Here is a 14,241-nt window from a genome sequence, read left to right on the forward strand (position 1 = left end):
GTACTGAACTTCCTAGCACTGTATATATAAACAAACAGAGGTTGGGTGACATTATAGATTACTGCAATGAGTAGGAGGTTGGAGTAGGTGACCACTAAAGTCTTTTCCAACTCTTAGGTTTTGTGATTCAGTGAGACTTTGCTCAATGCAAAGTCTGTAATCAAGCTATATTAAGTCTGGAGTTGTCCCCCCAAACTACCATTCTAGAAGCCCTATAATGAAAGGAAAAGAGGCTAATTTGAAATGACTTATTTTTGGTAAACTCCATGCAAGATCCTTGTAATCTCTGCTTTTCTTCCTAAGTGTTCACAAACTCTTCTGTTTAATAACCTACTGTAGCATTTTGTTGGGGTTCAACATCATGGTTGTTAGAGTGGGGTCATATTTTTCTCATTTTTAAGTCTGGAAAATATGTATTCATTTTAGTATATTGTTCACTCATTTCAGTCATGTCCGACTCTCTGTGACCTTATTTTGGGGTTTTCTTGGCAAAAATACTGGAATGGTTTGCCATTTCTTTTTTCAGCTCATGTTACAGATAAGGAAACTGAGGCAAACAGGGTTAAATGACTTGCCCAGGGTCACACAGCTAGTAAGTGTTTAAGCCAGTAAGTGCTCTGTCCATTATACCACCTAGCTGTCCCAATTTCCAGCATAAGAACTTTCGCATTCTCCCTATCTGGGGTTATAGTGAGTCTGGATACCTCTCCCCCTTTTTGACATTATCGGCATCCCATAGTTTGCTGATCTTCTTTCCTTTTCAAGTCTTAGGCCACATGAGTTGATTTCCCAGGCTTACTGATTTCCTCATTTCTTTTTAACATCATAGAATCACTAAGTTATGACAGGACCTCAGAGGGCATCTAGTCTAACCTCTATGCATATCCTGAACCCCAACTAAAACAGTCTGAAAGGACCTCATCCATTTCGTGTTTGAAGACCTTCAGAGACATGGAACACCGTTTCCCAACTCCACTCATTATGTCTGGGGAGTATTCTAACTGTTACAGTTCCTTTTATTGAGCCAACCTGCTTCCCTTTACTTTTCCATCTATTGGTCTTAATTCTGTCTTCCTGAACGATGCAGAATAAGTCTAACCCCTCTATTATATAAAGAACCCTTTAATCGGAGACAGCTGTTATTGCCTCATCCTTCCTCCCCATAGTCTTCTTTTCTTTAAGCTAAAAATGTCTGGTTTCTTCAGCCATTCTTCATTTGATAGTATATTTAATGACATATGGGAGGATATATGGATTACATTTGCAGCATTCACTGTAATTATACACTTGTAGTTACCATGGATTACCATAAGATGGAGTTTATATGTCTTCTTGTATTTTTCCCGAGTGAGCAGCCCAGGCCCCTCGAGAAGCCAAATTCCACCATGGCATCTGAAGGAAGTGGATTAAAGTGTGTAGCTTTCCCCAAACCCTATATGCTCAGAGCCATTGATTTCTGACCTGTCAGGAACAATGGTAAGAACTCATGCCCAGGGGTTTTTATTGTTTCACAGCAAACTGGTGAGTTTGAGAAAAGTTGATGAAAAATAATTCAAGCATTAGCAGCTATTTCACGACTCATATGTGCAGGCAAAGGAGACAATTTTTTTTTCAAACAGTGTCAACCATCCTGCCAATCCCTGGCACCCCTAGAGTGATTCTGAATTTGGTGAACAAAGAGCAGTTACTCCTTAGAGAGGACAGATTTTTATCAGGAACAAGGGTCTCACATGGCCTCCTCAAATAAAATCTTTTAGAGAGCCTCCCATTCCTCCAATGCATGAAGTTGCTGCCTTGGAAGGCAGCTTGGTGTAATGGATGGACTTGGATTTAGGAAGACCTAAGGTTCAAATTCCTCCTTAGACACCTCTCTGAGCCTCAGTTTCCTTCTCTGCAGCACCTACTTCATCAGGTTGTTGTGAGGATCAAATGAGTGCAAAGTACTTTGTGAACTTTTCTAGCAGCTATCATTGTACTTTACTTCTCTACAGAATCCTCCCCCCCCCCCACACAGTTTTCATCCCCTTGACATCTAGAACTACATTCTCAAAGGTCACCAAGTACCCCTTCCTTTCCAATTACCAATGACTCTTCTCAGAGGCATTACTCTCTTGAGTCTCTCTGAGGCATTTGATACTTTGGACCACTGACTCATTCTTGAATCTCTCCTCTCTGAGTTTTCTTGCATTCTTGCCTCCTCTCCCTCTATTGCTCTCACAGTTCTCTGACTCTTGTTCTTCCCCCACATCACAACCATGGGCAACTCCAGGCATCAATCCTCCTCCACTCTCAGCTCTGTTCTTATCTCTTATTTCCAGCAATCTGGCCTTCTACACACTAAGCCTTTGCTTCAGCTTTCTGCTCCTTTCTCATCATCCAGTCCCTTTAAAGGAGATCTTGGGATTTTATTTTATTGGCTGCTAAATCCCAAAGAACATGGAGAGAAGTAGGTTGCATCTCCCTGTGACCTTACCTTCCGATCAGGATCTGGTTACCAGGACAACTAAGTTACTAGCATATGGTGCTTCTATTCTTTCTCCTGGTACTCCTCCAGGCTTTCTACCCTCTGCCTAAAAAGAAAGAAAGAAAGAAATGCTACTTGATATGGAAAAGATTTATTTAACTAAGCTCATCATTTTGTAATATTTTCCTACTTCTGGAAAGGTTTTTTTTTCTTTTCCTCCCTATCAAAAGTTCTTAAAAGTGATTAGCCTTTCCTTATTGATCATTTTAAGAATATTTTGGACAAAAGTGGTTGCTTGCTTGTTTTTGCCTTTTTGTTAAAGTGTTTCCTCAGAAAGGACACTATATCACTGGATGGGATTATTGTGAATGTCTGTGAAAACTTCATCCTTTTTAGGACTTGTACTGTCTTCCAAGAACTGAGAGAGTTTTGAGGTGCTTCCTGTTTGGAGATAGGAGTTTTGGAACTCTCAACCATCTGATCCTCCTTTCTATTGATAGAGGAAGCTATTCTGGAAACAAAACCTCCTTGGGTCTAGATTTAGATCTAACATAAACACAGAGGAATGTGCCCACTGTTTCCAAAAGACATTTAGTGTGTACAAAAACAAAGGTCTCTTAGATGGAACAACTTCTCAGCTCCCATATCTATCCCATGTGTTAGAGCTAACTATGGCTACTGTGAACCCTATTATGTGCTGTCTACAAGATTATGCCATAGATTCCTAGAGAACTGGGAAGGGTAAGGCCAGTGAGGCCTAGAGAGGGACAGAGCTCGAAACTAGAAAAGTGACCATTGGGTTTGAAATGAACCTTTAAAAATGTAACTGACATGGAATGAATGTTTCAGAACATAGTGAAGGCATGCACACTTTTCACAGCCTTGAGATGACAGTAATGTCAGTTCCCATTGGCCTTCTAGCTAAGGGGAAATACAATGGGTATTAATTTTTCTGTGCCCTAGCCCTGGCTTTTAATGTGCTGAGCATTTGTCTGTCAAGCTCTGTTTGTATTTATGTTTACCCACAGCACAAAGGAGTTTTTGTTTGTCATTTTTTGCTTCCCTCCTTCAGGTATTTCTTTACTTGCGTGGCCTCTGCTGTCCTTGGTATCATCCTCCTTATTATTTTACTACTATACGTCTTCATCCAGTACTTTGTGAAACCAGAGGAACTCCGCACAGACCTCCGATTTGAAAGTATGTTATTCAATGTTTTATTTTTGATGCTTTGTCTGTTATATCTGTAAACTTTCCAGTAAACTTTTGCAGGTAAGAAGAGGGGATTCATGTACATCACTAGTTAGTTAATCTGGTTTCTCCTTCCTGCAGTGGGAGGGAGGTTCTTGGGTCTTTATTTATAACAACACAAACACAGCCTAGGCTGATAGGCAGCTTACCATTTCCTTGTGGATTTTTTTTTTTTTTGCTTTTTGGTGAGGTAATTGGGGTTAAATGACTTGCCCAGAGTCACACAGATGTCTTGTGTCTGTTCCCAGATTTGAACTCAGGTTCTCCTGACTCCAGGGCCAGTGCTCTATCCACTGCAGCACCTAGCTGCCCCAAGTTTACCATTTCCTAAAAGATTTTATGGTAATATGATGGCTACCATGTGAGAAATGTAGGGCATCATGGTCATGTGTTACTAGTTTTTATAAGATGTCCTGCATTGTGAATCCTGGATATTGCAGGTAGGGGTTTTGCTGTGGCCTTACCCTGGAGATGTTGTGTTCCCTGTAAGAATCAGGCCCAGCTACTCAAGTGTGAGTACAATGGGGAAATCTTGAAAGGATTATGTGCCAGGGCCCTAAATGTGCTGGCTATTCTAGATCTACAATATGCACACCAGAACTACATAAGGCCGTATTAGGACTTTACTGTACATAGTTAATCTCTGAGCAGTCACAGAAGCTTCCACCAATTAGGCAGAAATTTTATTCATTCGTCAGAGGCTACACAGGAGGATCTAGGAATGACTTGTTAGCTGTTGCTACACATACACGTACATACACACACACACACACACATATACTTCCTTATTCTACTAGACCTATATTACATGACACTTCTGTGTAATACAGAATAAGACAGACCCAACTTGGACACTATCCAAAGGATTCATTACCAGAATTAAGACCTATAACATCACCAAGACACATTCCAAAGGACAGAATTCTTTCAAGGGCATTTGCCTTAAGTGATGACAAGGTTGTGGAAAATTCAGCTGAAAATAAGATTTGCCCCTACATACCCTAAGTCAGCCGCAACTCTACTAGAATAGAGGAAGGGAAAGGAACGAGCATTTTCATTGCTCCTGCTATGTGCCAAGCTCTGTGGTCAGCACTTTAGCAAATATTATCTTATTTGATCCTCTAACATCCAGGATTCACAATACAAATCATCTTACAAAAACTAGCACCCCATGACCTTGAGGTCAGGCACCTCTATCCTGGTAATCATCATAATGCCACCAAACATTTTAGGAAATGGTAAGCCACTTTTCAGCCTAGGCTCTGTTTTTGACACAGATAAAGAATCAACACAGGCAAATACCACCAACAAAAAGGATAATTAGCAAATTAATTAATTAGGATCCTCTAAATTTCCATCCTTGAAACTAATAACATTCATTAAACTGTTTTGCGTTTCCTAAAGGAATTAATGCCCAGGAGTAAAAGATAATGTGTTTGAATTTATATAACTGTCATATTAAAATTCCACATATATATTCATAGTTTGTTGCAAGAATTCAGGCTTGGTTAACACCTTCTGTATTTATATCTCTAATCAAGGGATAAGGTTTTACTTAAATTAAAAAAAAATTATCCAGAAGCAGTGTGGCACAACAGACAGAGAGTCAGCCTCCAAGTCAGAAAGAACTGTCTTCAAGCCCCAACCTACTGGCTGAGCGACCATTAAGTGATTTAACTGCTCAGTCCTGGAAGCAGTATTCCTTGCAATGGCTGACCTGTGTGAATAGCAGGAGGTTTTTCATTAAAAGCTCCATACACCAGTTAAATCACAGATTCAGATCAACAAATGATTATCCTTCATAAGAAAAGGGTATGCCTTAGACCAGAATTTATGATTTGGTAATTTCTTTGATATAAACCTTAGCCACTATTCAATAACCATAACATTGATCGATAAAACAGACAGTGATATAAGCAAAAATAGCCCATGGAGTTCATCATGTCTACTATTATTAACAACAGCTAACATTTTTATAGCACTTTATGGTTAGCAAAGCATTTTACAAATATTATCTCATTTGATCGTTACAGCAATCTTGGAAGGTAGGTGATATTATTATCCCTATTTTACAGCCGAGGAAACTGAGGCAAAGATTAAATGACTTGCCCAGGGGTCACATAGCTAGTCAGTGATTGAGGGAGGGTCTGAACTCAGGTCTTCTTGATTTGAGGTCCACCATTTTATCTATCCACTGCACTATGAAGCTCAGTTTAAGGAGTCATGGGATAATCTGCTCTCATTAGGGTGAGACCTTTGGACCTCTATTTCTACATTGCCACCTATTCCCTGTCTTTTCTTGGTATTCATATAGAAAGCCTCTTTAGTAAGGGATGGCCTTTGGGACAATCAGATTTTTTGCATGTATTCTTTCCCATGGCTAGCAAAGCAGTCAGAATCAGCTAGTTTTAATACAAATGACTATAGCAATGACTATACATGAATCATTTACATATACCAAGAATCATTTTTGTTGTTCAGGGGCTATAAGAAAGTGACTCCTTTACTTCAGCACTGGATACTCTCAATATTCTATGTTTCCAGTCTTCTCTCACACTATTCCCTTTCACATTTTCAATGCTCTGGCCAAATTATGCTACTCAGCATTTTCTAAACTTCATTTTCCTGACTGAGTCTTTGCTCATGTCTAAAGTGTAGTCTCTACCTGACTACTGAAAGTCTATCTGTCCTCCAAGCCTCAGTTCAAATATCACTCTCTCCATGAAGTTTTTCCTAATCCTCTTCCCACCAACCACAACTAGAAATGATATCTCTCTCTTTTAGATTCTCCTAGTACTTGTACCTCACTTATGCAGTCTATATATTATTTTTATTATTCATGTACGTATCTTGTCTCCCGTGTTAGACACTAAGTTCCATTAAAGCAGAGACCATGTTTCCAGCCCTTAGGTGTTGTTATTTTTTCATTTTTTTAACATTTTTATTTAAAGTTTTGAGTTCCTAGAAAAAAAAAACAATAACAAAATTCATCTGGAAGAACAAATAGTCCAGAATATCAAGGGAATTAATGAAAAGTAATGCAAGGGAAGGTAGCCTAGCTGTACCAGATCTTAAATTGTATTATAAAGCAGCAAACATCAAAACTGCTTGTACTGGCTAAGAAATAGAGTGGTGGATCAGTGGAATAGCTTAGGTATGTAAGACACAACAGTCAATGACTATACTAATCTACTGTTTGATAAATCTAAAGACTCCAGCTTCTGGGATAAGACATCACTATTGAGCAAAAATGACTGGGAAAACTGGAAAAATGTATGGCTGGGACTGGGCATAGGCCAACATCTTACACCCTATACCAAGATAAAGTTAAAATGGGTACAGGATTTAGATTTAAAGATTGGTACTATAAGCAAACTAGAAGATCAAGGAATCATTTACCTTTCAGATCTATGGAGAAGGGAAGAATTTATGACCAAAAAAGAGATAGAGAACATTATGAAATGCAAAATGGACAATTTTGATAATATTAAATTTAAAAGTTATTACACAAATGAAGTCAATGCATCCAAGATTAGAAAGGAAGCAGAAAACTGTGAAAGAATTTTTACAACCAGTGTCTCTGATAAAGGCCTCATTTCTAAAATATATAGAGAACTGAGTCAAATTTATAAGAATATAAGTCATTCCCCAATTAATAAATGGTCAAAGGATATAAACAGGCAATTTTCAGAGGAAGAAACTAAAGCTATCTATAGACATATGAAAAAATGTTCTAAATCACTATTGATTAGAGAAATGCAAATCAAAATGACTCTGAGGTACCATATCACACTTATCAGATTGGCTAACATAACAAAACAGGACAATGATAAATGTTGGAGAAGATGTGGGAAAATTGGGACACTAATACATTGTTGGTGGAGTTGTTAAATGATCCAACCATTTTGGAGAGCAATTTGGAACTATGCCCAAAGGACTATAAAAATGTGCATACCCTTTGACCCAGCAATACCACTTCTAGGTCTGTATCCCAAAGAGATCATTAAAATGGAAAAAGAATCCACATGTACAAAAATATTTATAGCAGCTCTTTGAGTGGTGGCAAAGAATTGGAAATTGAGAAAATGACCATCAATTGGGGAATGACTGAACAAGTTGTGGTATATGAATGTAATGGAATACTATTGTGCTATAAGAAATGATGAACAGGTAGACTTCAAGAAAAACTTGGAAAGACTTATATCAATTGATGCAGAGTAAAATGAGCAGAACCAGGAGAACATCGTATACAGTAACAGCTACATTATGGGATGACTGACTTTGATAGACTTGGCTCTTCACAGCAATGAAAGAATCTAAGACAGCTCCAAAAAATTCACGATGGAAATTGCTATCCACAGTGGAGTACACAGATGGAAGCATACTATTTGCTCTCCTTTTCCTTTGCTGTTTTGTTTTATTGCTTCATTCTTGTGGTTCTTCCCATTAGTTCTAATTGTTCTTTACATCATAACTAATGGGAAAATATGCTTAACATGAATGTATATGTAGAGCCTATGTCAGATTGTACACCATCTTGTGGGGGGAGAAGTGGGAGGGAAAGAAAATTTAAAACTCAAAATCTCATCGAAGTGAATGTTGAAAATTAAAAATAAATAAATTATCCAAAAAAATAAAGTTTTGAGTTCCAAATTCTATCACTCCTTCCTTCCCCTCTCCCCCAACAGTAAACAATCAGATGTGGGTTATACATATGTAATTATATAAAACATTTCCATGTAAGTCATTTTGTTACAAGAAGATTCAAATAAAAGAAAAAATGAAAGAGAGTGAAAAATGGCATTCTTCAATCTGTATTCAATCGATATCAGTTCTTTCTCTGGAGGCAGATAATACACTTCACCATTAGTCCTTGGGATTATCCTTTGGTATTGCCTTGGGTCATTGTATTGCTAAGAATACCTAAGTCATTCACAGTTCTTCATCCAACAATATTGATGTTACTGTGTACAACGTTCTCCTAGTTCTGCACTTTGCATCAGTTCATATGTCTTTCCAAGTTTTTCTGAAATCATACTACTTGTTATTTCTTACAGTTCAATAATATTCCATTACAATCATATGCCACAGCTGGTTTAGCCATTCCCCAATTGATGGGCATCCCTTTGATTTCTAATTTTTAGCCACCGCCAAAAGACTCAGCCCTTAGTTTTGCAGATAGCGGGTACTTGAGAATTGTTTGTTTAATTAAAATACTAGGGCATTAATGTACTGTAAGAAAGAAGAAGGATTTTTTAAATACACTTGTAGAATGTGATACAATGGAAAACATGCTTACTGGACTGGAAGTCAAGTCCAATTTTGGCTTTGCAATATGAGCTGTGCAACTATGAGCGAATCATTGAATTTTTCTGGCCCATTGTTAGTCCCTTGTAGAATGAATAGGTTGGATTAGCTACTTTCTGAGGTCCTTTCCACTTCTAAAATTCTCTGAATCTTGGAAGCAAAGATAACATGAGAAATGTATTCAATTCTTGGAAAGGAAGTCAAAAAGCATGTAAAATATACTAAACTAGAAGGAAGTAGAAAAGAAGTGAATAGAATTCTTAGGGACCTTTGGGTTGGCTCTCAAAACCAGATTCAAATCCCATCTCAGATGCTTACTACTGGTATAACTTTGGGCAAGTCACTTACCTTCCTTGGGCCAAAGTTTCCTCATTTGTACAACAAGGGGTTGGACGATATGACCTCTGAGGTCCCTTTCAGTTCCTGATCTATGAGCCTAATGATTCATCTCTTTTTTCACTTGTTCTGAATTCCACATAGGAAGCTATGGTTACTGCCCTTAGTGCCCATAGCCTTACTGCCAATGGCCAAAGGACTTTCATGGCCCCTGAAAATGGCAGGAACAGGACCTAGTCTCTCCATTCACAGCCTTTTTCCTTTTCCCCTCCTGTCCCATTCATATTCACCTGCTTACCTTCTTCCTTGACAGGGCTCTAGGCAACTAGGAGTAGCAACAAGTATTGCTTCTCTAGTTCTTCCTTATACAGAACATTCTGTTTTCTCAGAAGAACCTGATGATGGTAAGAATTTTTTTTTTTTTTGCTTAATATCATGAGTACACTTGTGTATTCTAGTACAGGAGAGAAAAGTAATACTCATTAAGCTTTTGTTACTATTCACAAATATCTGTCAATATCCGCCTTATATTTCTCCATCACCACAGGGTAGACTAGACAATGGCAACCTTTTTTAATGGAAGAAAATCTCCTTTACTATGCTCGAGACTTTTTTTTGAGTGAGGTGCTACTTTAAGTCAAAAAGATGTGAAAAGTTCTCCAAAGAATCCCAGCTTTCCCAATGATTTTACCCCCATTCACTTTTCTGATTGTTGTTGCTGTTGTTGTCTGATTCCGTTTTCAGTGGGTTGAGCTGCTTCTGTTTGTTTGATTTTTAGAGTGTTTTATTCTGTGCTCTTTGCATTGATCTCACCATGATACAGTGATAACTCATATTTACTCAGCATTTTACATTTATGAAACACTTTCTAGTCCAATGTTTTATACCATAGGACCATGTATTTAGAGCTGGAAGGGACCTCAGAGGCCATCTAGGCCTACCCCTTCATTTAACAGATGAGCAACCAGGGCCCACAGGGGGTAAGTGACTTACCCAAGGTCACACAAAATGGCGAGTAGAAAGCATAGGATTTGAACCTGGGGCCTTTGCCTCCAAATCCAGTGTTCATTCCACCGTACTATCATGCTTCCCAACTATGATATAACAAAATATTTCTTCAGTTCTTACTCAGAGTGTCCATGAGCCCCCATAGATTGATGGTAATACAACTTCTACTACCTCTATGAAGAATTCAAGCTTTCAATTAAGTGGTGGAAACTGTTCCACAGCGGCAATCCCTTTCTTGATTTTTGAGGTGGTTTGGTTATTTATTTTGTCCTTTTTTCCATTTTAGCTTTTTCTATGATTTTGTCTGTCAGATATTGAATACTGAATCTAAGTTACTTTTAAGGTCCGCGTGATTTTTCTCACCTTTATTATTTGTCTTACTGTCATAATTCGTAAAGGTAAAATTTGGTATTTGATCTTCCTCTTGTTTTTTTTAGTCCATCAGCAAAGACAAAGGAAGAAAAGTATTTCAGGAAAAGATCAGTTTTAATACCAGTTTAGTTCAATGTGTCACCATAGTCTGACTGTCTGCCAATGATGTTATACAGAAAGTAAGCAGTCCCTGGGCCCATAGGCTAGACCTGTCATTTCTCCTTCCTCAAGTCTTCCTGGAGTCCTTTGACTGGATCCCTCCATCGCTCTTCCTAAATTTTATACCGCATCATACTTATTTGTGCATATGCCATGTGGTTCCCTTCCTTGTTAGGTTGTAAGATCCTTTGGGGCAAAGACTGGATCATTTGTCATCTTTGTTTCCCCAGTTCCTAGCCCGGTGCCTTGCCCAGACTAAGTTCTTTATCATAATTGTTTGTTAAACTGAATCAAATTAGAAAAAATCCTACTGTTACCACAAAGGGTCTAATGAGCACTACGGGCCCAAAATGAATATGGCTTCCTCCTGGTCTCCCTTTAACTCTAGGTCAGAGCTTTGTAGTATTTCTTATGTCACAGACTCATTTATCAGTCTGGTGAAGCCTCTGGATCCTTTCTGAAAATAACATTTTTAAATGCATAAGAAAAAATACATAAGATTATAAAGGAAACAAATTATATTGAAATTGTTATCCAAAAAAAAAAGTTTTTAAAGTTCACTGGTAAGAACCCCTACCCTACCAAGAGGCAGATGAACAGTGAAAGCAATTTCATTGCAGTGAACTGATGTTTCTAATTAGCTTTAAGACTATATCCTCTGACCTGATAAGTGACAGGGTAATCTTAGCTTTATCCACTCTTTGGCAGCCCCAAAGGGAAGAGAGCCTTGACAGGACATTAGCCTTCCATGGCTCATGTAGGAATGTTGGCTGATTCCAAATGTGTTTCCCTACCACCAAACCCACTGCTTCTCTCTTTGTCCCAGCAGTTTATCTCCTTTATAGAAATGATAAAAGGCTGCATTTAGTCTGAGAACAAAGCCTATTTATCAGCACATAACAGTTCTGAAATTCATAGGCCCTTGAAAGAAGAGTAAGAGATATATATTCAAATGTTTCTTACCAGAGGGCTTTGTTACTGAAATAGTATTCCTAAAAGAATAGTACCAGCAATTTTTTTCTTGCAACCATTCTTTAAAAAAAATTACTATACTTTGTTTTCATATAACCTTCATTCCCTGATATACCCCTCCCACTTGCTCTGCATAGAGCCATTACAGTGTTTTTGAATGCAAAAAAGGAAGAATGTATAGATAAAACTAATTTCTTAAAAAATATTACAAGGCTATTTCTATTTTGTGACCTATTAATTTCTGGAATGCAAGTTACTTGATTTGAAACACCTATATAGCAGGCAGCAGGGGTAGGAAAAGGAGTTTTAAATCCTTCTTGCAAGAAACGTGATGGAGAGAACACCTATAAATGCAACTAGTCCCTAAAAAAGTCTAGATGATCAAGCTTGAGGACCAGCTGACCCATTGGATGACAGACAAATCCAAGATCCAAAATGATCTCAACAGCCTAGAACAAAGGATCGAACCTAAGAGGAAATTTAATAGCAATGAAAGAAAAGGAGAGCAAATAGTATGCTTCCATCTACATTCAGACTCCATAGTTCTTTCTCTGGATGTGGATATCATTTTCCATCATTCTTCAATTTTTGCTCTATATTGCCCAGATCACTTTTTTTGCCCCCAATTGGTTGATGCAATTTGTTTTTACTTAAGAAAGAATTCCCAACAAAAGCTCTAACCCTTTTAGAAAACATGCCTTACACACACACACACACACACACACACATACACACACACAATTTGTTGATAATTAACAGAAAGGAAGGGTTTGTCCTTTTACTTGGACAGTGGCACTAACATTTCCTATTGTAACTAACCAGTTTTGTTGCTTCTCAGTGTTGACATCGTTTATATTGTTGTAGTTATCATGTATGTTAATTATTCTTTTGGCTCTGATACAGAGCCAATGCTTGGATTACCTTTTATCACTTCACTCTGTATCCCTTCATATAAGTCTTCTCACATTTCTTGGAATTCTTCACAGTTGTCATTCATTATAACACAGTAATATCCTACAGCATTCATGAGAGGCAACATGACTTAGCGGATAGAAAATTGGCCCTGGAGTCCAGAAGATCCACGTTCAAGTCCTCCCACTGATCCACACTGGCTGTGTGACCTTGGATAAGTCACTTGGTGCCCCAGAAAATTTTCTAAGACCAAGTAGCTATTTATCTGCATTAACTGAATTTTCTCATAGAGGAAATTTTCCTATAAAAATGAATTAATGATTCTGGTCTTCCTCTATCCTCCAAAAAAAAGAAAGAAAGAAAAGAAAACCACACACACACACTTGCCCCATTCCATTATGTTCATATACTGTGAATCAGCTATTCCCTGGTCATTTGGCACATATTTTGTCTCTAGGTTTTTTTTTTATCACAAATAAGACTGCAATGATTTGTTTTTACATCTGAGCCTTTTCTTGCTATCAATAATCTCCTTGGAAAATAGTCCCAGTGGTAGAATCCCTGGGTTAAAGGGCATAAACAATTTAGTAACTTTTCTTGCCTAATTCCAGAGTTTTTTTCCAGAACAGTTGAACCAAATCAGAGCCCCACCGACAATACTGTTTTCCCACCCCAGTTTATTTTTAATATTGACTCTTTGTCTTAATAAAGTAACCAAACTGATTTCTTATGGGGGTAAGGGGATGGGTTATAAAAAACTTTTTGCTTTTTGTGGTTTCTTTTGATTTTTTTTTATGGGAGATACCCTGCAAAAAAAAAATGGTTCTCTGCTCTCACACAAACAGAAACATTTTTAGCTATGCTATGTCAATCAAAAATGTTTCTAGAGTGCCTACTTGGTTCAAGGCACTGTATACACTGGTGGGGATGGGGATACACAGAAGAAGAAGGCATGGTTTCTACTTTAAAGTAGGTTACAATCTATGTTGATGGTTTCCTACATTATTACAGACAGAGCTTTAAACAAACTGACATGAGGAAAGTTCAGCTAATTCAGAAGAAACTGTACATAGAAGATATGGTAGTTGCTTTCAAGTATTTGAAGGGCTCTCATGAGGAAAAGGATCAGACTTGTTCTGGGTGGTTCCAGAGGGCAGAACCGGGAGTAAAGGGTAAGCAGAATTAAGTGTTCAGTGGAAAGAGCATTATCTATGAAGTCAAAGAGGCTGGATTGGAAAACCTTGTTCAGGCACTTACTATTTCTCTAATCTTAGGCAAATCCCTCCACCTCTCCAAACCTCATTTTCTTCATTTGTCAAAGGATGGGGTTGGATCAGATGATCGTTACAATTCTTTCAAGATGAATCTAAATCCTATGATCTTGTGATGCTGTAAATTGTAGGGAGTCTGATTTTAATTTGATAAAAGGATAAATTTTCTAACCACTAGGAGGAACAACTGTA

At 37.9% G+C, this 14,241-nt stretch overlaps 1 protein-coding gene across 1 annotated transcript in view; it reads left to right on the top strand.

Moving 5' to 3' along the window:
* Nucleotides 1-14,241, top strand: part of LOC114048147 (probable palmitoyltransferase ZDHHC11) — a 163,405-nt gene that overhangs the window by 94,485 nt on the left and 54,679 nt on the right. The window contains exon 5 of the mRNA XM_027869078.1: nucleotides 3,537-3,661. Within this exon, the coding sequence (XP_027724879.1) occupies nucleotides 3,537-3,661 (125 nt within the window). The remainder of the gene's footprint in view (nucleotides 1-3,536; nucleotides 3,662-14,241) is intronic.

The sequence above is a fragment of the Vombatus ursinus genome, unplaced genomic scaffold (assembly GCF_900497805.2).
Source record: "Vombatus ursinus unplaced genomic scaffold, bare-nosed wombat genome assembly UNPS02014791.1, whole genome shotgun sequence".
Classification (NCBI taxonomy): Eukaryota; Metazoa; Chordata; class Mammalia; order Diprotodontia; family Vombatidae; genus Vombatus; species Vombatus ursinus.